Source organism: Phocoena phocoena, chromosome 4 (genome assembly GCF_963924675.1).
Source record: "Phocoena phocoena chromosome 4, mPhoPho1.1, whole genome shotgun sequence".
Lineage (NCBI taxonomy): Eukaryota > Metazoa > Chordata > Mammalia > Artiodactyla > Phocoenidae > Phocoena > Phocoena phocoena.
The window spans coordinates 38,877,367-38,903,032 of NC_089222.1; the positions used below are offsets into that span (position 1 = coordinate 38,877,367).

General features: G+C 40.7%; 1 protein-coding gene across 2 annotated transcripts in view; it reads right to left on the bottom strand.

Moving 5' to 3' along the window:
• The window catches only part of VEPH1 (ventricular zone expressed PH domain containing 1), a 209,713-nt gene that overhangs the window by 132,550 nt on the left and 51,497 nt on the right, over positions 1 to 25,666 (bottom strand). For both annotated transcript variants that reach the window (XM_065876610.1, XM_065876609.1), the window contains exons 4-5: positions 18,690 to 18,856; positions 6,862 to 7,071 (exon numbers count right to left, since the gene is read on the bottom strand). In XM_065876610.1, coding sequence (XP_065732682.1) covers positions 6,862 to 7,071; positions 18,690 to 18,856 — 377 coding nt within the window. The remainder of the gene's footprint in view (positions 1 to 6,861; positions 7,072 to 18,689; positions 18,857 to 25,666) is intronic.

Genomic DNA, 25,666 nt, shown 5'->3' on the forward strand with positions numbered 1-25,666 from the left:
GCTGCCTTGTGGGTCTGGCATAGGGCGGAGGAAACACAGCTATGGAGGGTGTGCTCTGTAGTAGTGTGTGCCTTCTAACGAGATGAGGTCCTGGTGAGGATGGGACTCTTAAACTAAAATTGCTTCAGTTCGTTTATTTGAGACTTAGGTAGATGGACAGAACACATGAATGCAGTTTGTCCTCTCAAAAAAGTCAAAGCCATTCCTAAAGAAGTCTCTTTTGCATGTGGACCCACATTAGGAAAGAGGGTTGTAATAACTGCAATACCCAACCAAGGGGGCTGAGACCACCTGCATGGCTCAGAGAGTCTAATGAGTGAAGAAAATAACGAAAAAAATAAAGCCTCTGGAATTGAAGCATTCTACTTCAGTTCTTCATGGGCAAGAAAAGGCAATCTGGCCTGGATCTAATTTAAACCACTTCAGATTTAGTTAATGAGAGTTTTTTAAAAAATTGCTGCAAACTTATTTGAGCTGTTTTTATAGGTGGGGAGCTGGGGACCACCTGCCCTTTATGGAAAGCAATGCACTTCCAGTGCCCCCAAGAAAACTAGGCTTATTTTAAATTATAAAAATTTTTACAAAATGTGGCTTTATTATTGTTTTTGTTACTTTTATTCCCCTCAGGAATGGTGGTCTACAATATAATGGAGATATACATTCCACTCTAGAAAAAAAATTTATATATACCAGTTATTTCCTAACAAGGAAAGAAGATACAGCCAGTCCTGCTTTATACCTTTGATGGTACATGCAGTACCTCATTCCTTTTATTTCTGTCCTTTTTTTGACTTGTCCCCCACATACACATCCACTCAGTCTCTTTCCCTGAGGCACACCCTTTACCTGTTCCTGTCTTCCCTGATTTCAGTCTGCTTGGCTTAAGTTTCAGTCTATATCTAAATAAATGCAATGAGAAAGTCTTGGGTACCACTGAGGAAGTAATAAATTGCTGATGTTTATTGAATGTTTACCATTTGCCAGAAACTGTTCTCCGTGGTTTAACTCATTAAATTCTCACAACAAAACTACGAGGTAAATAATGCTGCTATTCCTATTTTACAGATGAGGAAACTGAATCTAGAGAGGTGATGTGACTTGCTCAAGGCCACACAGTGAGTAAGGATTCAAACCAAGGCGGTCTGACTCTTAAGACCACCCTCTTAGCCACCATGTTACACTGTATGGATGTCCTCATGGGCAGCAAGATCACTCATGCAATGCGTTCTTACACAGACACATCCTAGGTGGTGATCACTGCTCAGTCTACAGTGGTGAATGTTCCTCCTGGGAGCTGTACTTCAACTGGTTTGCTGCCTGCTGAGCTCTCATATGTAAAAACCTCTTTTCTTTCTTTCTTTCTTTTTTTTTAAGATTTTTTTTTGATGTGGACCATTTTAAAGTCTTTATTGAATTTGTTACAAAATTGCTTCTGTTTTATGTTTTGTTTTTTTGGCCACGAGGCGTGTGGGATCTTAGCTCCCCGACCAGGGATCAAACCCACACCCCCTGCGTTCGAAGGCAAGGTCTTAACCACTGGACCACCAGGGAAGTCACTGAAAACCTCTTTTCATGATCCACTCAACATCATTTTTCTCTGATGTCACATACCAAGAGCCAGGATCTTTGGGAATCACAGACAGACATGGCTCATCATATGCTTTCTGGTTAATAACGTCAGGTCCGCTATCCAATTTATTCTCATCCTTCACCTGTTAGCTATTAGAGATAAACTGTGTAGGCTCTGAAGAGTCAATAACACTTTCCATCTTAATATTTTCTTCTCCTTTCTCTTAAGTTATAGTTATGTCACCTAGAAGAATTAGACAGAGACTTGACTGAAGGAAAGTGGCTAGTGAGAATCCAACCTTCAAATTCTTAGTTAACAGTACTCTAGAGTACTCATGAATTCTTTTGGCCACAGGCGAATTCAGATGGATAAGGTATGATTCCTTCCTATGAGAGCTCAGAAACTCATGGAGAAGACATAGACATGGACAGGCAAATTATGACATGGCACAGTCGGTATGACCTTTGAGGTACAGCCACAGTGAGGTGGGAGCATAGAGGAGGTGACTAACTGCCTAAGGGAACTGGAAGAGCTTACACAGGAGGCGACATTTGATCTGGGTCAGGAAAGATAAGAGCAGGGGATGGAAACTATCCAGGCAGAAGAATAGGCTGTGAGGATCACAACGTACGTCAGAGCAAGGTGTGCTCAGGGAAGGATGTAAAATGCTAACAGACAGAACATAGCGGGGCTGGAACAGCCTGGACAGATAAGAGTTAAAGCTAGAGAGGGAGGGTAGGGCCAAGCCAAGATGATGGCATCCTATAGGCAGTGGAGGAGCCAACAGAAGACTTTGTGCAAGGAAGTAGGATCACACTTGCATTTTTAGGAAAAAAACTGGTAATTCTACAAGAGATGCATTAGAGTGGGAAGAAACACATTCCTCTCTCAGTAACACTCTCCAACTGGGTAGGATTTTATTATATTGCTGTTGTTTTTATTATTACTATTATTAGTTGAAATGTATCAAGCACTTACCCGATGCCAGGCACTGTGCTAAGGGCTTTATATGAATTCTCTGGATGTAGGTCTGAGGATGGACCCTCAGAAGCTACTAAGTCATTTCTGCTGTTGTCTGGAGGTCTCCACTATATAGTCTCCTCATTTGAGAAAGACAGAAGGACCTGTGTATTTTTGCCATGCTGAGGACATGTCTAATAAAATAATATTTCTTATTTGTGCATCTGCTTCAACTGAACACACCACAGAAGTGGGGTGTATCCTGGCATTATGAAGAGCCAGCTGTGTCCTTTACTGGACAGGGCCAAAGAAGGTACACCTCAGAGGCAACCACTCATCAGTTACCCTAGAAGTGGGTAGATTTCTCTGCCCTTTGTTCCTTCTAGTTTCACTCTCCATCCAACATATGTACTTTGGATGCCGGAACACACCTGAAAATTGCCTGTGAGTCACCACCATACAGCCTCCTATAGTGACACAAGCACCATGGCTATTAAGCACGGTTTCTTTCCAAATCTGGGCAAAAAAAGATCCCTGAGGTAATTTGGGAGATAGAGAAAATAAGTATCTATAGGGTGTTATTTTTTGTTTTATAGATACAACTTTCCTCTGCTGGGTTTACATCAGCAGATGGGAAGACTGTGACTGCTATCAGCTGCTGAAAACAGTTTGCCCACCCAGATGGGTGCTGATTTGAAAGAAAGGCACACTTGGTATGGTTCCCCATAGCCAGTCCTGCAGTTCCTACACTTGGCTTTATGCAGGCACAGAAGGTGGGGCAGAAGTCAATTAATAACATGTGTGATTGACTCCAGGCTGACTCTACCCCTGAGGCTGCCCTGGGCCTGACTGCCGTACATTCCCTGGAGACTCCCCTCTTCCTCGTAAGGATCAAACAATGCAGTTTGCTGGAAGGCAGGCAGCAAGGGAGGGATCAACAGTAGGCTCCAATCAGTCACAGACTGCGCATCTCAGAAGTTGAAGCAAGATACTCAAATTGCATCGGCTTTTCTGTATTTCCAAAATCTTTTAAAATCATCTGATACTTGGAACCCCTGAATACATCTGAAAATTTTACTCTGGTGGCAAAGAGAAAAAAAATTTTAATTAAGTCAATTTTTAGATGAGGCTGGGAAATTTTTAGATGAGACTGAGAAAGAGGATCCTAGGGCCTGAGATCACTAGGGTCCTGTGGCTGTCTCATTAACACCCTAAACATCTCCATGTCTCATATATCCCCATGTCCCTTTATGTCACACAGACCAAGCTCTCCACACAGAAAACAGCTGGGCCTTTTTAGGGCAAAGTTCCTGCTGTTCTCTTTTTATTGCAATGTCCTCCTCATAGGTAGCCAGGAGCCCATACTTGACTTCTGCCCTCATACCCACCTGGCAATGTACTTCAGTAACTCTCTGTTTCCTTCTGCAAAGAGGCTGGAGAGAAATAACCGTACACATGTATCTTGCTTATTGGTTTTGGTCTTTAGGAATATGGCTCCACAAAATTTTTAGAACATTGAACAAGTTTACTCAAATTAAGCAGTTAATAGCTGCTTAGACTACTAATTCTTGGGACATCTGAATTTTAGCATTCTTAAAACTAAAAGAAGGACTTTCAAAGGCTGATATCTTAGGCATTATTTCTGAGTAAAGGATCCTGACTAACACTTATAGGTAATTGTGTCAGTCTGATCTTAAATGAAATGGAATAATGGAATTCAAGAATATCAGAGCCAGAAGGGCAGTAATCCAGTGCAAAGACATTATTTATTTTTGAGGAGAGAAAAGAGACCCAGAGAAATGAATGACTTGATGAACTGCAACAGAGACATTCTTTGTCCCCTGTCATTTCTTTCTGTCCTCTTTTGATTAGCTGGGCATATGGCCACCTAAATCCAGACTAGATGTTCCAGCCTCCCTTGCAGCTAGGTATGGTCATCTGCAGCTTTGTTTTATTTAGCCAATGGGCTATAAACAATAGGTTGTGTTTGACTGTCTGGAAGAGTTCTTCTCCCCTTTCCCCTTCCTACTGGCTGAAATGTTGAATTGATGGGTGGAGAGGAGTAGCCATCTTGGACCATGAGATAGAAGCCCTGTGCTCTTTGGTGTGCTCAAGGGTAGGAGAGCAACAAAGGAGAAGGGGCCTGGGTTTCTGAAACATGGAGCTCTAGACTGACTGCCTTCTAGACTTCTTTATGTGCAAGGGAAATAGATGTGTATCTTTGTTTAAACCATTGCTGTTTTGAATTTTTGTGCTACTTACTCCTGACCACATGTAAACTGCTATATCAGTAGTCTGGAAAAGTTTTAATTGATTAGCATGACTTGATGGAGGAGGGCAGGATGGGTGATGGATAAGGCCTGATTGATCCTTTGTCTAAAAGATAAAATGCTTTAAATATGTTATGTCAAGGGATCTCCAATACTGATCCACAAAATGCTGCATCAGAATTACCCTGGCAGACGTGGGGGAGGGGTGTCCCATAAATCCAGATTCATGGGTCCCTTTCCTGGAGTTTTTCATTTAGTAGGTATTCTATGGGGCCCAAGAACTTATTTTGTTAAAAAAGTTCCTAATACAGTCCTGATATCCAGAAACATTTGGAAAGTATTTGATCTAAAATTGTTCTCTGCTGAGGAGGTGAATCAGAAGCATCAGAAAAATTTTTTTTCTCTCCCAAACATAGATGCCTCCATGGGCACATGAGAATGAGAGATAGAGAGAGAGAGAGAGAGACAGAGACAGAGACAGAGACAGAGAGAGAGGTGAGAGAGACAGAGATGAGAAAATATTCTGATATTCTGAATTTTGAAATAAGTGATACCTGAGGCTCTTTGGACCCTCCTCACCTTCTCTCTGCACTCACCTGGAGTCACATAAATGTCACCTAATAGTCCATTCTCTCTCAAGTTAGCCTTAGTTCAGATAAACCTACAGTAGCTAGTGTTTTTTGTTTGTTTTGTTTTGCTTTGTTTACAGATTACATTTTCTATGGGAGGTGTAGTCACTTTCAATGTGCATCACTACACACTAATGAATCATAAGTGTATCTGTGACAAAAAGAACTACCACTTGAAGATTCCAAGGCCTTGCACATCAGAGGTTGAATTTTTTGGTCCACGCAAAAATCTGCAATGTCAGCAGATTCAGGCAAACAGCTGTTGGTTACAGTTGGCCTAAAAGCACTTGGGCATACCAGCAGGCTCTCCTGGCAGCAAAGGCGATGGGCACAGAAACTGTTACCAGAAGGCAGATCATGGCAGGCAGGAGACATTCCAAACAGCACTGAATGGAAAGGGATTATACTAAGCAGCACGTCAGTACCGAGTAATCCTTTTACAAGAGTCACTGTCACATTCATAAATACACACTGCTTGGGAGACCAGTTCTCCCACCTACTTCTGGGAAACTAGAGGAATAAGGCCCTCAACCAGGAGGAAGCCTGGCATTCACCAGGCTCTCCACAAATCTCAGCAGAAATCAAACAAAACAGATTGCTAAACTTGGTGAACTATGAAATCTCTTTTAAGAGTTGTACAATTTTATATTTATCTAATAGGAAACTACAGTATAGGTAAGTGGGTGAAAGTAAAAGCTTTCCTCTATCGATTATATATTTGCTTTTATTTTTAAAAGATAAAAATCCTAAATCCCAATATGAAATCGTCAGACAGACATGCATGTGTGTGTATACATGCATGCACACACCCTTCAGAATTTTAATTTCTGGAAATTCTTTCTTAGTTGCCTAGTCCCCACAAGCTCTGGTGGCATCCTGTTGTCCCTTCCGAAAGATTTTATTATGCAAATATTTAGACTGGGACTTTTAAACATCCATGAACGTTTACTGCACTCTCTCAAGTAACATCATGTAGAGGGCTCAAAAAATAGAGTCCAGGCAATTACTGACAGGATAGCTATGGGTTCTCGTTAATAGGCAGTCTCTGGGACCTAACTCTGTGTTTACTGATGGTCTCCTGGTTGACCAGAATTGCAACCAGAAATGAGATGAAACTCTTTTACTGGTTGCTGTTATTACAAAGTGGTCTTGAATCTGTCATAGTGCTCTTTCCATTGTAACCCTTCGCCTTCCTCAGTGGCACTCCAGCAATGAAATCCTCACTTCCTGAACCTTCCACATAACCCTGCACAGTGTGCCCTTGATCCAGAGGCTGCTGTCCATGCAAAAAAAAAAAAAAAAAAAAAAAAGAGAGAGAGAGAAAGAAACGAAACTCTCAGAAGTCTCAGGACAAATTTGTAGGCCACAGAGCTCCTATGGATTAAGTGCCAATGGAATTTAGGGAAATGGAGAGAAAAAAACCCATACTTACTTCATCCACATGCCCAACAGCTCCAAAGATTCTCGCCATTTGTCCAATGAGGTAGGGGAATCTCTCAGCAATCTCTTTCAGCATTGGAAGAAAACTGTTCAAAGCCACTGGCTCGTAGCCTGCTATCTCTATGAGGATGCTTAGGATGACGTCGTTATGGGTCGAATCCTTCAAATGCCCGATTAGGAAAGGAATACACTTCTGAACCACCTACAGAAAGAAAGGAGAAGAAGAGGGAAGAAAGAGAAACAAAGAGGAAATTAATTAAGTCAGAATCAACCTAATATTTTTTGTATTCAATCTGAACTCAACACATTCTGAGATTATTACTCTTGCTGGAACTCAAACAAATCTCCCAAGTCTGAAATTTTAAATTTACAATAAAATTTCAGAGGCTTCAGTTCCTATTGCTTCCTCTTTAAATCTGCACTCTGCTATTGAAGAGTAAAGGCTGCAAAATGCTTAAATGCTTCTATTCGTAAGCCAAGTTTTGATGTGTTATGTCCTTATCGGTAGTGTTACATTTCCTCCAAACCACCCTGAAGGCTTCAATTTTTTATTTTTATTTTATTTTTGGTGCTCATATACAATAGAGTTTTCCTAAAGACTCACGGAAAACATTATCAAGTAGTGTTCTCAGAAATTGGTTGTGCTATCCATTATCAACTGTGCTGCATATATTGAGAAGAATGAATTTGACCACTAATTAAATTGAATTGAAAAGCATAGATGGCATTAAAAATATTTATTGAATACCTACTATGTACCCAGAACACCTAGAGATTCCTACAAGTTAGGATACTAGCCAAAATTTTTAACATGGCCTACATACTCAGTCCCTACTTGCCTGCTCCTTAGACATCACCTCGGACATGACCACCTTGCTCTCTCAACTTTAGTAACAATGGCATTTTTTTCTCTCTCAAATTCCTCTCACCATAGGACCTGTGCACATATTATTCCCTCTCTGTAATAAGGTCTTCTCCACTACCTCATTTCATCAGTTAACTCCTAATTATCCATAGACCATCAGAGAGTTTCAATTTAAAGGACAATATAAGTATGTAAGAGATCCTTGACGATGACTTTAATCAGAGCCTTCAAACTGGAGAAATATGGTGTGGAAATATTTAATGATAAAAGTAAGGAAGCAGGAAAGAGCTCTTCCATTTTCTTCGATTTTCCATTTGGATCACAAAAGTGTAATACGATAAAAAATTATTAAAGTAAAATAATTTCTACCATATTCTCAATATCCTAATCTTTCTTAATTTTAATGCTTTTATCAACATAAAGATGCAATAATTGGTATTAAGGAGAATGTGATTTTTTTGTGGAATAAAGTCTCTATATTAACACGTAGACACATTGCATACTGATGATTTAATGAATTGTTTTGTCTGCTAAAATAAAAGAATTAGAAAGGACAACCTGTGGAAAACTGAACAAAGAAGTACAAACTATTTGTCCATCCATACTTCTACTATGCTTATTTCTTTTGTTTGTTTTTGGTTTGCTGTTTTGGTAAGGGAGACTTGAAATGTACATTCTAGTATAAAACTGAACCTGATGCACAGCTCAATCTGCTGAACTCATCCCCTGCCCAAAACCTGCTTTTCCCACCTCTCTAGCCCTAAGTGTCTTCTTTCCCCGTAAATGACACAATCATCTGACTGCTCAAGCCAGCAGTCTGGGAATCATTCTTTTTTTTTTTTTTTTTTGCGGTACGCAGGCCTCTCACTGTTGTGCCTCTCCCGTTGTGGAGCACAGGCTCCGGACGCGCAGGGTCAGTGGCCATAGCTCACGGGCCCAGCTGCTTTGCGGCATGTGGGATCTTCCCGGACCGGGGCACGAACCTGTGTCCCCTGCATTGGCAGGCGGACTCTCAACCACTGCGCCACCAGGGAAGCCCTAGGAATCATTCTTGACAACTGTTTTTCCCTTATCAGCAGCTTCATCCAAGCAATCACCAAGTCCTATTGATTCCACCCCCCAAGTATCCCACAGATGGGTCCACTTCCCTTCATGTCCATTCATCTATCCATTCACTCATTCACCAATATTTATGGAGTCCTTCCCATTTGCAAGGTACTATTCTAGGTGCTGGAGTTAATGTTTCTAACAGGTCTGACAGGTTCCTGCCTTCATGGAATAACTCACTGTCTAGTAAAGGATATACTCAGTAAAACAAATAGTTACAAAATAAATACGTAATTATAAGTTTTAATAAATGTCACATAGGGAAAATACAGGGTGCTGTGAGACACAGTCCCAGGGCCCTGATTTAGGCTGGGGTTCAGGGAAGTCCTCTCAGCAGGGACATTTAAGCTGAGACACTGATCTAGTCACCCTGCACTGGGGTTATTCCAACAGCCTCCTAACTGTTCTCCCTGCCTTCAGTCTTGTCCGTCCAATCCCTTCCCGACCTTGTGGCCACAATGGTGACCCTCTCCTGCTTAAAATACTTCACTAATTTCTCATTGCTCTCAAGCCAGAGGTTCACTATACCTTTTCTGAACTGACTCCTATCCATCTTCTAGACTTAGCTCCTTACCCACCTATTCTACTGTCTCCCCATCCAGATCCCATCTCATAACACACTTCCACCATGTTGGATTTTTAAAAAATGTTCTTGACCTGCTAAGTTTTCTCTTGTGTCTGGAATTTTACTCATGTGATCCATTCTGCCTGTAGTTCTTATTGCCCCCAACTTGCTGGATAACTCCTTATCATTCTTGAGGCTTCAGATTAGCTATTATTTCCTTTAAAAAATCTTCGTCAACTCCTCTTCTTTTCCCCTCTCAGTCTCATGTCCCTGCTAAAGCTCCTACCCTCATACTTCCTTCTCATTGCTGCTCTAGTGTCTGCCTTGCAGACTGACTGAAATCTCTACAAGGTCAAGAATCATTTCCATTTTGTACCTATGAATGTATACTCAGTGCCTAGCACAGAGTCTGGCCTGAAAGTAAGTCAATAAATATTTAAGGAACAAACAAAAGACAGATCTAAATGATTTTATAGGGTAGTTTGGGGATAACCCCAACTCCCACCCCACACCATAGTACTTGAATAGTTGTACATAATGTTTAAACATATATACTACCATGTGTCATATACAACATAACTAATAAGGACATAAAAGAAGGTAATTTTGAGATCACTAGGATCATCCTGTGTATAAATTTAAACTTGATATTCATATCCAGTACTTGCGGAGAAAAGGACAGAGCTAGTTTCTGGTAAATGGCACATATGAATGAACAGTTCAGTAAAGGCTGCCTGTGCATTGGGGTTGACCGTATGTCCTTTGGGTGCAGCTATGAGAGGTCCCTGGCACCTATGGCAGAAGTGTCAGCCAGCTGCTCCGGATCAGGGCAGCATACTTAACCTGAGGCTTTTAGAAATGGAAAACGCTTACACATTTCCTGCCCCATTCTACAAAATTCCATTTCCTAGTCCTTATTCTTCATGTCCTATTCCTGGAACACCTGTGACACGTGCTTCCAGTCATGACAATTTTATTTAAACTCCAGCCATACATCCCAAGCCTATAAAGAAAATTTTAAAAAGAAAAGGGGAAAGGAAGAAAGAAAAAATAAGAAAGGCAGGCAGGCAGGCTCAGGCAAATATATATACTTCTGGGCAGAGTTGAATCCATAGGAGCAAAGAAAAGAGAAGCCCTGAATAATGGGAATAATAATAAAATGTGAATAATGTGAATGAATAAAGGCAGATATTTCTTGAAGGTTATCACTCACATTTAAGGGAAGTGGTGCTTTGGGCTTTAGATATTCTTGGATAAGGAGAAATTATATTTTCCAAACACAGGGCATTTCCTTAGGTTGGTCTCTTCATGGTGCCTCATTGGAGTTGTCTCATAACTCAGAGAAAGCCTCCTTTGGCTGAGAGCAGAGTAGCCACTAAGGTAACATAGATGGCTGGCAAAGAGCAAGCTAACACGGCCTTTGTTTAGGCCACAAGCCCCACACCATGGACTCTGAAAGAGCTTCCAAACTGACCTCCTAGCCTCAAGTCTTTTCCCCTTCCTTCAGCCTCCTCACTGCCTAAAACTTCATCTGCTTATGTCAAAGATTTCCCATGGGGCTTCCCTGGTGGTGCAGTGGTTGAGAGTCCGCCTGCCGATGCAGGGGACACGGGTTCGTGCCCCGTTGCGGGAAGATCCCACATGCCACGGAGCGGCTGGGCCCGTGAGCCATGGCCGCTGAGCCTGCGTGTCCAGAGCCTGTGTGTCCGGAGTCTGTGCTCCGCAATGGGAGAGGCCACAACAGTGAGAGGCCCGCATACAGCAAAAAAAAAAAGAAAAGATTTCCCATGGTGCATGGCTGGAATCCCAATGCCACGGCATTCCAGGGTCTTCACTTATGGGTATATCTGCTGCCTCTTCCTCTGTGAACCCTCTGAGCCAGCAACATGCCACTGACCACCCACAATGGCTTGAATACGGAGAAAACTCATACTTTCAAAGCTGATCTCAAATAGCTCTACTTCTGGGAAGCCTTCCCTCCAGCCTGCTCTAACATACACAGAACCTGAAGCTAGAGAACAAGGGAGGCCCCCAGACCACACACTGAAATATTCTATAGTCTTATACAGTGTTCTATCTTCTTACCTGACACATACACCTTTATAACAATCTGGGAGGCTTGATTTGAATTTAGACTTTTTGGCCCCTGTAGAGGGAACAGGAAGAAATGACCCTTAATCCCCATCTCTTGCCCCTCCCTTCTCTTCCTACCCCTGGCTTTGCCTTCAAGGAGTCTCCTATGCATATATGTGGATACCCCAGCCCACATATGCAAGCTCATCTAGGCTGCCTCTCAGACCTATGGGGTCACACTGTTGGCACGGCCTGTCCTTGGGAAAACAGGCCCAGGGACCAGGCCTTGCATCCTGGAAGCAGGATGGAGACTTACAGGAAGGGGATTCCAAGGTCCCAGTTATCTGGACTATGTCTAGTAGACAGGGAAGTGCATGGGAACTGGGGGCACAGGCAGAGGAGGGCCAACCAGAACAGTATAAAGCAAGTAGCCCAGGGAAGGGTCCTATCCCTGACTTTTCTGGTCCTTCCTGAGCAGAATTAATCACTGCCTTTTCTGTCTCCCAAAGCAGTCTACTGACAAGTTTAGCATCTTGTCCTTGAACTGAAATTTTGTGGACACAGCTCATTACTCCAGCCCATGGGCACCTTGAGGGTGCGACCATCTGAAAACATAGCTCCATAACTTAACTGGCAGCAAATGACATTTAAATTCTTACTTACAGAATAAAAAGTCGAGCTATTGTGTACATGTATGTGTGTATGTGCACGTGTGTATCCACACTCCCTCTTAAATTAGTCCTCAGGTTCAATTTTCTCTTTCAATTTAATTTGGATAGTACTTACAAGTTCTATTAATCTCCAGAAACCTATAAAATAACTGCTACTCTTTTCAGGTATTACTTATACCCACCATACTAACGAAATATATATTCTGAAACCCAGGGTTCTGCTCCAAAGGCTGTTTGAGAACAGTCTATATATATTCCATCACTCTATCTTAATGCTCTGCAACTGGCTTCTCATTTTAAATAAATACCAAGTGACCTCTGAGTCTTGTCAGCCTGGTGATGCTATGTTAGGTGCTGCAGGATTAGGTATGTGAATAGGAATGCTCTACACTGCTGAGAGAAAATCCTAGAAAATGACTCTAGGGACCAGACCACAAAAGCAGTTCCTCTGGGTCTGGACATTAATCAACAGAGAGCTGAACTTGCCATTTCCTGCCACTCTTCTCTGTATGGTTAGGGCTAGACGCCTACATCCTGGGGATAATAACACATATGCTCATATGTGTTACTAAATTCTGTTTCCTTCATTGACTAGACTACAGCATGGTTTTTGGCAGCCGAGAATATAGACTTAGCCCCAGAAGGTCACTTGGAAAATTGACCACCCAGCCTTTTCCTATAAATGAACTCGGAGAATCCTCTGGAGCTTCCAGCCACGAGTCACTAGCCAAGAACTGCCTCCCTCCACCTAGGAAGGATAGCTTCCTAAAAGAGGGATACTCAGAGGGCAGTGATGGAGGAAGGGACACCACATGGTCGGGCAGCAACATCAGAAACTCACAGACGGATGGATGTTGACGCTATGTCACCTTCACAACCTCATGGACTAGTCAGCTATACATAGAGAAGATTTTTTTTCAAGGGCCAACTGTTGACCCTCCAGCCCTGGAGAGCCCAGTTATCACTGGTCACACAAGGTGGGTAATGAGGAGTGCATTCAAGAAAGCATGAAAACATTTCTGCACTTGCCTTCATTGGAGAACCTGCTCAGTTTACCTCCAAGTTACAGAGCACTGGCACAGCTTTTATGCAGAAGGAAAAACCCCCTTTTAATCCAAATGTCACAAGGTCAAAATCCTTCTCATTTAGCCTCTTATTTCATCTGAAATTGAATGAACTAGACTTACACTGAAAGCCTCAGGCTATAGATTTGATTGTTGCCACGTATTTCATTTTCCTCTCTCAGTAGACTTTTCTCTGTATCCCTCCTTTTCCCCTTGCCTGCTGTCTAATTAATGAACATGAGAGAGAAGAGAGGTGAATCAGGGATTTCTCTAGCTCACTGTCTGAGCAGCTCAGTAATCAGGTGTTAGCTGACAAAGAGCTGAAGGAGGCAAGGGGGGTGGGAAGGGGCAGGGCTGCTTTAACAGGAAGAGAAGTGCTGATGGGAAACAAAGGGTTGGGCGGTGCCCTAGTCACCACTCCCTGCCACCAGTTAGGATCCTGGCCCTGGTGGGTCCCTTCACGTCATTATGGGCGCTTCCTAACCCTTTGCTTCTTCATTCTAGGATCCACACTCAGCACCTACAGGAATACCTACAGCAATCTGCTTTCCCCCTCTCTTTCCCCTTCTGTTCAGTTCTCCTCCTTTTCTTGTCTAGCTTACCTTTCTGTGTCCCCCGGCTCGCCCATTTGTTTCACAAGCCACAGCCTTACAGTCTCATTTTTTTTAGCATGTTGAGATCAAAAGATCTCATTGGCTGGAATTAGACTGGGTTGATGAGGTAGCTCAGCCTAATCTATATGGCTCTGCGAAAGTTCCCTAACCAGTGTCAGCCCCAGATTTTCTGTAAATGGCAGTCTTAGGGGCGGGGCAGTGTGACTGTAATGGCCTGTGGAAGACATGGACATTGCCCGTCTGAAAACTGGAGGGGCCGATAAAGATAAGGGGGGCATGAAAAGCCACCTCACCAAGTCGCTCCTTGGTACCAGCACTGTTCTTGACCTCTCCAAACTTCAACTTCTCTGTTTACAAAATGAAAAGGTTGTGGAGAACAAGTGAGATAATCTCTGTAAAACACCTACACAGTGCCTGGTACTTGGCATGAGCTCAAGCACTATTGGTGCCCCTTGTCCACCCTCCCCTGCCTTCTGTAACCTGGGAACACTTCCCTTGTGGCCTTCTGAAGTGGAGGCTATTCAGTGACTCCCCCAGGCCAAGAGAGGAGGGGGTTGGGAGTCAGAGTGCTGGACCTGTCACTTACCGCTTACTACTTGTGAGATGCGGGCAAGATAACCTCTGAAAACATTCTTTTTTCTTTTTTTTTTTTTCCTGATTTTAACTGATTAATTTATTTTTCATTTTTATACAATTTTTAAAGGTTACACTCCATTTGCAACAAAGCATCCATTTTGACTGGTGTAAAATGGAGAAAAAAATAACACATCATAGAGTTATTGGTAGGATTAAATGAGATATTAGATGTTAAAACAAAAGTCCTTTGTGAATGGTAAAATCCTCTGCAAATTTAGGCACTAATACTAACTCATCTGTCTTAAGAAATATTCGTGGAGAGACTTCTGTGTGCCAGGTACTATGCCAGGCACTGGGGATACAGTGATGGATAAGGTGGTCCTTGTGTCTCTAGCATTTGCATCACAGCCAAGGTGATCCAGAGGGAGAGAGACCAGCAGAGACAAATTCATGACAGTGTGAAATTGCTATGTCTGGGATTAGGCAGAAGAAAGGAGTCAGAGAGGACTACTGGCAAGAAAGCAACACCTAAGCAACTGTCAGCCCAGAAAGGGTGGTCCTGGTTAGGAAAGAACATTCCAGATGGAGAACATAGCATATATGTAAAAACTCAGTGCCCTGATAGAGAATGCCCACCTGTGGTCCCTAAGACTGTATAGTTGTTCAAGGTGTAAGGATTAAAGTGACCCTACGAGGCCAGGCAACAGTCAGGGGCCTGGTTTTAAATGGCCTCATAAGCCCTTTCCCGAGTCTCTGGACAGCCATAGAAGACCTGTAACCAGAGGTCTGACAGGACCTCTCTGAACGCCACACATGGTGCCACCCTCATTCTTGGACCCTACCTTTTTGGGTCAGGTGACACCAAGGCCTTTCCCCTCCCCCTTCCTATAAGTGAGTCTCCTCCTGGTTTCATTTACCTTTATGCCCATCCTTTACCCTATGGGAAATAAGTTAGCTTATTCTATTTGGATAGAATTAGCTTATTCTATCCAAATCCCCCTTGAACTTTTATTGAACCTGCCTTTCCAAAAACTGTGTTTGTTTTGCTTTTGCTCTCAGGCTGCAGATCAAATGGCATGCCAGCCACCTCATTTATGAAACTAGGTTTGGCCTGTTAGTCACCTCTCACTATTCCCCATATCACCTGGTCCCCAGTCTCTATCTGTGGTAGGCAGAATAATGACTTCCCAAAGATGTCCACACCCTAATCCCCAGAACTTGTGAAAATGCTCCCTTCCACACAGAAGGGACTTTGCAAATGTGATTAAGTTAAGGGTCTTGCGATGGAGAGATAATCCTGGATCATCTGAGTGGCCCCAATGTACTCACAAGGGCCTTGGAAGAGGGAAAAAGGAGAGTCAAGCAGAGATGAGAGTGATGCAGACCATGGGCCAGCCTCTCGGAGCTGGAAAGCACAAGGAAACGTATTCTCCTCTAGATTCTCCAGAAGGAATGCAAGCCTGTTGACCCATTTTAGACTTCTGACCTCCAGAACTGTAAGGTAATAAATTTGTGTTGTTTTAAATCACTACATTTGTGGTAATGTTACAGCAGCACAGGAAACGAATACACCATCCTGTCTGTGCCCCCCTCACCCTGAGCCTTCTTTTAGGTGACCCAGTGATCCCTCAACTCCACTCCCTTACCAGCCCAAACTCTGTTGTAGCTTTGCCCATCCTTTCTGTCCTTAATCCTTTCTGAAACTCGTTTCTCCATCTGTGCTCTGGAATTCACTCCCAGACTTCCTCTAGTACCTTATTGTATCTAATATTTTCTCCCACAACCTCAATCACTTTATTCTTACTGGATGTTGTTAAACCCTCCTTATTTCTCCTAAACTCCCACACTCGTGTGGTCATTTCCTACCCTTCCCTGCCACACACAATCAGTAATGGATGCCTGCCACTCCCCACTTCACCCCACAGACCACTGCCTCTCGTGGGTCACTGGTGAGTCCCCAGCTACCAAATCCAAGGTCAATTCCCATCTCCAATCTCCTTTAACTCCCTAGATCTTGACCCTGTTGAGCCACTTTCCCCCTCTGGAGACCACACACATCTTTTTCCTTGTTCTTCATGGTCTTCACTCTCTTTGGCCTCTTTTGTTCATTTATTCATTTCCAGATTCAACAACGTTTTATTGAAACCCTATTAGGTGCCCAGCACTAGGCTAGGGAGTTCATACAAATATGCAGACACACTCTTTGCCCCTCAAGGAGTTTAAGGTGCACTGGAAGAGATGGACATGGAAAAAATAGTGACAATACATTATTCTAAGGGCAAAAGCAAAGATGCATACCAGGTAACAGAGAGGTGCCCAGTCCTCTGCCCGACTTCTAGCCTTACTGCTCAAAGTGTGGTCCCTGAAGCAGCAGGGGCAGCATCACCTGGGAACTTGTAAAAGGGCAGAATCGGGGACCCCATCCTAGACCTATTGAATTGAAACCTCTGGGGGTAGGGCTTAAGCCTGCTCTCCAGTGTCCAGGTCTCCCAGCCCAGTCCCCACTTCCTGAAGACCATTTGTCCCTCTGCTCCACCTGACATAAAACTTCAACATTGCCTGATGCCACTCCCTTTGTGGGTCTTCATGGCACCGATTTTCCCCTAAGGTAGAACTCACTGCCCACTGCCCGCCGTTTATACCTTTCATAGAGCACTTATCACCCCGTTTAGTTCAGTTTAGTTTTATGAATGTTTATTGAGTGCTCTCAGATACTGTACCAAGATGTGGGATACAAAGGAAAAGAAGAGATCATGCCTTACCACAAGGAGCTTACAGTCTATTGTGGTTAATTATGCATATGACCATTCTTGCCTGCCTTTCTTTGAATTTTGATGTTGAATCCAAATGTTCCAGTCTTCACCTTAGTGTTGACTGGTTTTTCAAGTGGTGGATATTGATATTATCAGGAAAATGGGGCAAAGATGCAGCCATATATAACCTTGGCTGACCATTAATCTGTACTGTGCACATGTCTTGGTGCCCTCCAGAATCCAATTCTACTTCCTCCTACCTGGCAGCCTCTAGTTTCTATGTGAGTATCCTCAGGGTTCAGGAGAAGCTCCAGGGGTAGAGCATGTGTCTGAAACGGAGACTATCAGGACTTTGGTTCGGATGTTGTAGGAAAGCGTACTGCTTAGAGAACCCCTAACCCCATCCGGAGCCCACAAGGAGAAATCCTACAGAAAATGAAAGCCAACACTGAGAAATCAAAAATCTGAGAAATGGAGATACAGAAGCTGTTCTGCTCACATATTTGAGCTCCTGATCAAGCCTCATCTGAAGGTTTTTCCCCATCGCATGTGCTAATAAATTCTTTTATTGTTTAAACCACTGTGGGTTGGGTGTTTGGTTACTGATAATCACAAGCATCCTAATTATTACAATCTTTTACTTGAATCCAAAGAACAAGTAATTTGCTATCTAGAAAGTGAGCCTTTGCTCTCACTACAGTCTGATTTCCCCATAAGTCAAGGCATGTGTAGGTCTCCCCCTTGGCCCTATCTGAGAAACCGTAGATTCCTAGGACTGCACGACCACACTGACCTTTCATTAAAGCTGTCCTTCAGTGGCTACAGATTTGCACATTGGTTGTGTTTGTATTACTGTACTTGTGGTGGTTAATTTCATGTGTCAGCTTCACTGAGTCAGAAGGTGCCCAGATATTTGGTTTAACATTACTCTGGGTATGTCTGTGAGGGTGTTTCCAGATGATACTGGCATCTAAATCAGTAGAATGAGAAACCAGATTGCCCTCTCCAGTGTGAGTGAACCACATCCAATTTGTTGAAGGCCTGCATATGACTGCTTGAGCTGGGACATCAGTCTTCCCCAGGCCTCAGGCTGGGACTTACACCCTCAGCCCTCTGGTCCTCACACCCTCAGCCCTCTGGTCCTCAGGTCCTTGGACTGGAACTATATCACTCGCTCTCTTGGGTCCTCGGCTTGCAGACGGCAGATTGTGGGACTTTTTAGCCTCATAATTGCATAAGCCAACTCTAATTCCTCATGATAAATATGTATGTATGTATGTATGTACAGACAGACAGATTGATTGATAGATTCATTCTATTGCTTCTGTTTCTCTAGAGAACACTAAGACAGTATCCAACTTCTGCCACTACCTCCTCACTTTTATGATTCTAGAAAAAGTGAATGAGTGCTTTTATGTAAAGGTGAGCATGCACAGATACATGAGAGAGGAAAGCTGAAGCATACATCCTGTCCACATACCCAGAAACAGACCCGGTTGTATGAACCATCATGTATATAACGTAAATTTTACCTCCGGTTGCTTCCTCTTCGCAGCTACATGCAAAAGCCGTAAAAGATGGTACTGTTCTGGTTGTTCCAGCTGAGACATCAAGGCTAGGAGTTCTGTCAGGTGTCTGTTAATTGGCTGAGGCTGCTTATCGTACACAGCAGGTAACACCCTCAACAACATGGCATTACCTGTTGAAGGAATAATAACAGAAATGATGACTTTATCAGCCCATGAGCCATAGAATACCATTATTATCAATGCAACAAATTTTGGACCTCTTCACATATTAAATAGCACAGACTAATGGCCAAATCCTCTGCTAAAAATAACATGGTACCTTATTCTGAAAAATCACTGAATCATTATTTAAACAGATTCCATGAAAGGGAATATTTTATGATATGATCAGCATTATTATCTAATGAAAATTTTTCCTGAGTAATGCACCATGGGGAAAAGAAAATTTGACAGTAACCAGACAACACCCTTGAGAAGGAAACAGTTCCAATAAAGAATTCCTGACGAAAAACAACATTTGGATGCTGTTTAAATGAAAACTAAGCGGTGACATAAGCATGAATCTAAATGAAACTGAACTAAAAAAAAAAGTGCAGAGGAATGTATTCATGTTCCTGAGAGATATGGAGGCATGATTCAGACAGCTGATACATGGAAACTATGCCTTATTTTTACGAATAGTTAGAAAAGTAGCAATGCAAATTTAGATCCCCAATTTCTGCACTATTTCAAGGGAAGTTTAGACTCAGGTTGTTTGTCACAGGTGATCCGCCTCAAAGACTTGTATGGACAACTGGGTTTAAAATGGTGGAACCTGAAGAAAAAAATATGATGTAAGGTTTGCAGGGACTCATCAGCAAACAACATATGGGAAACATCTGCTTATCATTTTATGGTATGGATTTTTTCAAAAAATCCTCTCAAGAACTTAAATGTCTCAGAAGTTGTTTCTAGGGATTTCTCAAACAAGAATTTTCTTGCTTCTATTTACTTTAAATTTGGCTCTGTATATAGAAGACTTACACAGAAAGAATCGAATAAGCTGTGATTATACATGTGTAGACCCTTATTAAATGGTGGGGACATTTAGATATGAGGATTAAGAAAATAAGGCCAGAATTTTCAGAATATCTATGACTAAATTTAATGAAAGGGTGATCCTGGGTCATGGTGAATATATCTCGGTGATGATAAATAATGAGAATTGCTTTTTCCACACATGGCTCATAGAATTAGTCTCAAACAGATTTTAGGCATATGCTCACAGACTCCAAGGTATTGGAAATATTCAGTTTTTTTTTTTAATGTAAAAAACATTGTTTTATTTTTTAATTTATTTTTGCTTATTTTTACTAATTTTACTAAGAGCTTTTTCTTAAAGGATCAGGAATTGTCAATGTCATGTCCAATCTCTACAAAGCACATTAGCTCATAGAACTTAGCTATGTAGACATACTGATTAACTGCTAAAAAAGGCCACAATAAATGGAACTGTCATTGTAATTGAAGACAGGAACAATACTCATTAAAGGTTCTGGGACCCCTGAAGAGGGAAAACCCAGATTAGTCATCTTTAGCTGACTTGGATTTCGATCAAAGAATACAAAAATAAATAAGGGCTTTTTTAAAAATTTGAAACTGATGAAGACACTTCGGTGTAGAAATCCTATAAATTTCATTCATAAGCTAATATATTCTTCTTCATTATGAAATATTTCAAGCCATTAGACAAATATAGGCAAAAATATAAGGACCACTGGTGTGCCTACCAACCAGCTTTACCAAAACTTAACCTTGTACCATAATTGCTTCCCACCCCACTCACTTCCTTTTCTCCCCAGAGGCAACCACCAACCTGAAATTGGTGTTTACCATCTTTGTGAATGTTTTTACACTTCAGTTGTATGTGAATATATCAATAAGCATTTATGGTGTTCTTTGCATGCTTTAAAATTCTATATCAATAGTATATTGTACATATCTTTGTGCAACATATTTTTTCCCATCCAACATTGTATTGAAGTTTTATATCCAAGAAGTTCTCCTTCATTTATTCTCACAGCTGTATGGTATTCTATTGTATAAATATGCAACAATTTATTCATATACTATATGGTTGGAAGATTTTCATTATTGTTATTATTATTGTTATTATTTGCTTTCACCAATAGTGCTGCACTTTTTAGACTATTTCATTGTGCATAAATGCGAAATATTCCCTTGGGTACTGATTCTGAGCTTAATGTGCTTAGAAATCACCTGGACAACTTGTTAAAACACAGATACTGATTCAACAGATTGGAGGTAGAGCCTGAGAATCTGAATTTCTAACAGGCTCTCAGGTGATGTTGATGGTCCCTGGACCACATAATTAAGTAGCAAAGCAGTGGGGTTTTCCCTCAGAGTTAAGTTTCTACATGTTCCAAAATTTCTTTGCAACGTGGTTGTAGTAGTTTTCTATAGCTCCCATAAGAAATTGACAAAAACTGTGGCCCAAAATAACACAAATTTATTATCTTATGTTTCCATAATACAGAAGTCTGGCATGAGTCTCACTGGGCTAAAATCCAGGTACTGGAAGGCCTGGGATCCTTCCTGGAGGTTGTAGGAAGGAACCGTTTCTTGGCTTTTCTAGCTTCTGGAGACCACCAGCATTCCTTGCTTTGGGGTCTCCTTCCTCCATCTTCAAAGTCAGCTACAGAGCAACTCTTTGATCCTGCTTCTGTCACTACACCTCTTCCTCTGCTTCTCTCTTCTGCCTCTCTTCCACTTAAGCACCCTTGTGATGACACTGTGTCCATCTGGATAATCTAGGATTATCTCCTTATATGGTAACCTTAATTCCATCTTCTGTGCAATGAAACACAACATGTTCACAGGTCATGGGGATTAAGACGTGGATATCTTTGGGGAGGGGTTCATTATTCTGCCTACCATCACGATTATAACAATTTACATACCCACCAGGCGCATGAATGTTTCTGTTGCCAACATTTGGTCTTGACAGACATTGGTTTTTGCCAATCTGATGGGGTGTAAGGTGACACCTCATTTTTTGTTTTAATTTTCATTTATTTAATCACTTGTAAGGCTGAGCACCATTTTTATACGTTTTCAGGTCATTTCCTCTGCTGTGATTTGGCCATTCATATCCTTTGCCTATTTTCGATTGGGATGTTTGTGTTTTCTTACTGATTTGTAGAAGTTCCTTATTTATTCTGGACACTAATATTTGGTCTATTAGTTTTAAATTTGCAATCCTAATGGAGTTGATTTTTTAATTTTTTATTTTATGGTTTATAAAGATTTTGTCATTGAGAAAATTTTCCCTAATATAATGAATATGTTCATAAAAATATTCTACTATATTTTCTCCTAAGAGCATTATGATTTTTTAAAAAAATTATTTTATTTATTTGGCTGTGTTGGGTCTTCGTTGCTGCGTGCAGGCTTTCTCTAGTTGCGGCGAGTGGGGGCTACTCTTCGCTGCAATGCACGTGCTTCTCATTGTAGTGGCTTCTCTTGTTGTAGAGCACGGGCTCTAGGTGCGTAGGCTTCAGTAGTTGTGGCTCTCGGGCTCTAGAGTGCAGGCTCAGTAGTTGTGGCGCACGGGCTTAGGTGCTCCGCAGCATGTGGGATCTTCCTGGACCAGGGCTCGAACCTGTGTCCCCTGCAATGGCAGGCGGATTCTTAACCATTGCGCCACCAGGGAAGACCTATGATTTCGTTTTTATGTTTGTCTTTAATCCATCTGGATTTTACTTTTTGTACATACGAGGAAGGGATCTAATTATAAATATATATTTGTGTGTATATAAACAATTGTCCCAGATCAATTTATTGAGTGGCCAACTGTTTCCCTTCTGATTTGTAATACCTCTTTCGTATATAAAGTTTCCCATGTATCTGGATCTGTTTCTGGTTATTTGTCATACCTTCACCAATTATATATTTTCTTCATTACAATAACTTTATAATAAATCATTATATCTCACAGGGCAAATTTCTTCATCTTCTACTTCAAATTCCTCTATATAAATTTTACCATTAGTTTGTCAACATCCTTGAAAAACTAGGTTAGGTTTTTTTCTTCACATTGAATATATAGACTAATTTGGAATAACTGACATCTCTGTGAAACTGAGTCTTCTTATTCAAGAACTTGATATATTCTTCTATGTAATTTTTTTATGTCTTTCAAAGTTTTGTGATATTAGCTGTACCTTATATATCTTTTGTTAAATAGATTCCTAGGTATTCCATATTTGTTGCTATTGTAAATGAAAGTTTTTGGTCTTTTAAAGATATTTTCTATTTATGTGCTGCATTAAGAAAGCAACTGATTTTTGTACATTGACCTTTCATCCAGCAAAAGTTTAGTTCTTTTATTAATAAACTGTCTTCAGAGTCTCTTAGATTTTCTGTATATAGATAATCAACTTACAATAACTGATGAAAACTTCGTTTCTTTCCATCCTTATTCCTTACATTTCTTTTTTGTCCTACTTTACCGGCTGGGACCTCAAACACTTTGATGAATAGAACCAGTGTCCACTGGTATCGTTTTATTATTCCTGTCTTTAAAGAGTATGCTTCTAAGGATTCATCATAATGTATGTAACATGTTTCTACACATTTTTGGTATTTAGATTTTATCAGTTTAAGTTCCTGTCTTTTTCCTAGTTTGAACATGAATGAGAGTTGAATTTTATTAAACGATTTTTCTGCACCTGTCCACATGATGATTTCTCCTTTCACTTGTTATTGTAGTAAATTAATGAATATTCTAATGTTTAATCAATCTTATACTCTTAGAATACACTCAGCTTGGTTATGATGCATTTTAATGCATAGATTGCTGGATTTTGGCTCATATTTCATTTAGAGCTTTCACATCTATGTCCTTAAATGAGACTGACTTGCAGTTTTCCTTTCTTGTACTGACCTTGTCTCTTTTTAGTATCATACTTACTAGACATATAAAAAGAATTTAGTGCATTCCTGCACACACTATTCTCAGAGGCCGTTTATATAAAATGGGGATTACATGTTCCTTGCTTGGTAGAACTTGCTTATCAAACCTTCTGAGCAATGTTCCATATATTTCATCATATCAAAATTTAAATTATGGAGTTTAAATTTCTGTATCCTTTCGCAGTTTTTTGGCATTGGAATGATCAGTTATGACAGAAGTGAACCTATCAGTTATGAGAAGTACGTTAAAATCTGTCTTTATGATTATGGATTTGTCAATTTCTTCTTAGAAGTCTGCCAATATTTGGCATATTTTTTTGAAACTACCAGATAGTTCTGAGATATCTTCCTGGTAAAGCATTGCATCATAATTTAATTTCTCTCTTTGCTTTAAAGTCTACTTTTGACTGATATTAATACAACTATGCTAGCTTTTTTGAATTGCCCTTGTAGGGTATATTCTCTCACCACTTTAAAATTTTTTTGTTTTCGAGATTTCTAGATTCTTATGTTTTATGTGTGACTCTTGTAAGTGACTTATAGCTGAACTTAAAAAATATTTCTATCTGACAAACATTTGTCTCTTAACTGAAAGTTTGTTTCATTAATATTTATAGTGATTACTGGTATATTTGGATTTATTTTTACGTTACATTGTGCTTTTTACTTATCTTGCTCTGTCTATGCTTTTCTTCCCTACTTCACTGCTTCCTATTGAATAGGTCAAGTTTTTTTTTTTTTTTAATTCACTGTATTCCTTCTATTTGGACATTTTATTTCCTTTTGGTTTTGGTGGCTGTCCTTTAAAAGATAAACATTCTTGAACTAACAAAGAAAAATTAATTTTCCTGTCTTGAACAATGAAAGGATTTTAGAATTACTTTCTTAGCTCTTTCTTCCAGTTCCTTAATATTCTCTTCAGCTTCAGCCTAATTTGTCATTTAATCCATTCCTTGAATTTTTTAAAAATTTCAATTAACTTTTTTTTAATTCTAGAAGTTATATTTGATTCTTTAAAAAACATCAGTGTCTTTTTCTTTTTTCATGTTTCCAATTCCTTCTTGTAGATCTTAAATCACTTTAAACACACTTATTTTCTAGTTTCTAGCTGATATTTTAAATAAGTGAAATTTTTGAGGGAGGGGTGTCTAATCCCTTTTGGTTTCTGTTGGTTCTAATTTATGGTGGATTGTTCCCTCATATGTTTAAATAATTTTTATTATGAATTTATTTTTAATAATAAATATGTGTCAGACAGTATACATTTGAATCTGGAACATATGAGGGCAGGCCCAAAGTCACAAACTCTCAGAGACCCTGTAGAGTTCAAAGAGAGCTATGCTTACTTCTCACTTTCTTGAGCTAGGGCAGGGACCAACTGAAATCCAATAGGTAACTCCTCATCCTGGCCTAAGCCTTGTTCCCATATGGCCATTAACACTTGGTTATCACAGAACGGACAACATGTCCACCCCTTCACCTCCCCTGGGGGGAGGGGGCCTAGCATCAGCTCTTGGGCTTTACTGGTCTGTTTTTGGTTCCCTCTCTTTGGCCTCTGGATATCTCCCTTACTTTATTGGAAGCTTATTTGTACATTTTAAGTTTTTATTATTATTCTAATGTAAACACATTTCAAGGTTTTTTTTCCCACCAGTTTTCAGCTTATATAGATCTCCACATATTGGCAGAAGCAGGAATCCCTAAATTTACTTTAGAAACATGATCTTTGACTCTAAGCCTAGTGAAATAATATATCCACTAAATTTCAGGTTATGAAAAGAAACACACCTAAAATCAGTTAATTCCTTTTCCCCAGCTTCTTCTCATTCTAGGTTTACCAATTTTGCTGTGTTTGTCATTAGAAAGTCCATTTATAAAAGTATAGTTGCAACTCCAGAAGGATTAAAGGTGGAATAACTCGGAATGGATTTGGCTTCTAGAGCCATACAAATTTTTACTGTGTTGGTTTATCTTGAAATCAGAGTAACTTTCACAGTTTAGACCTG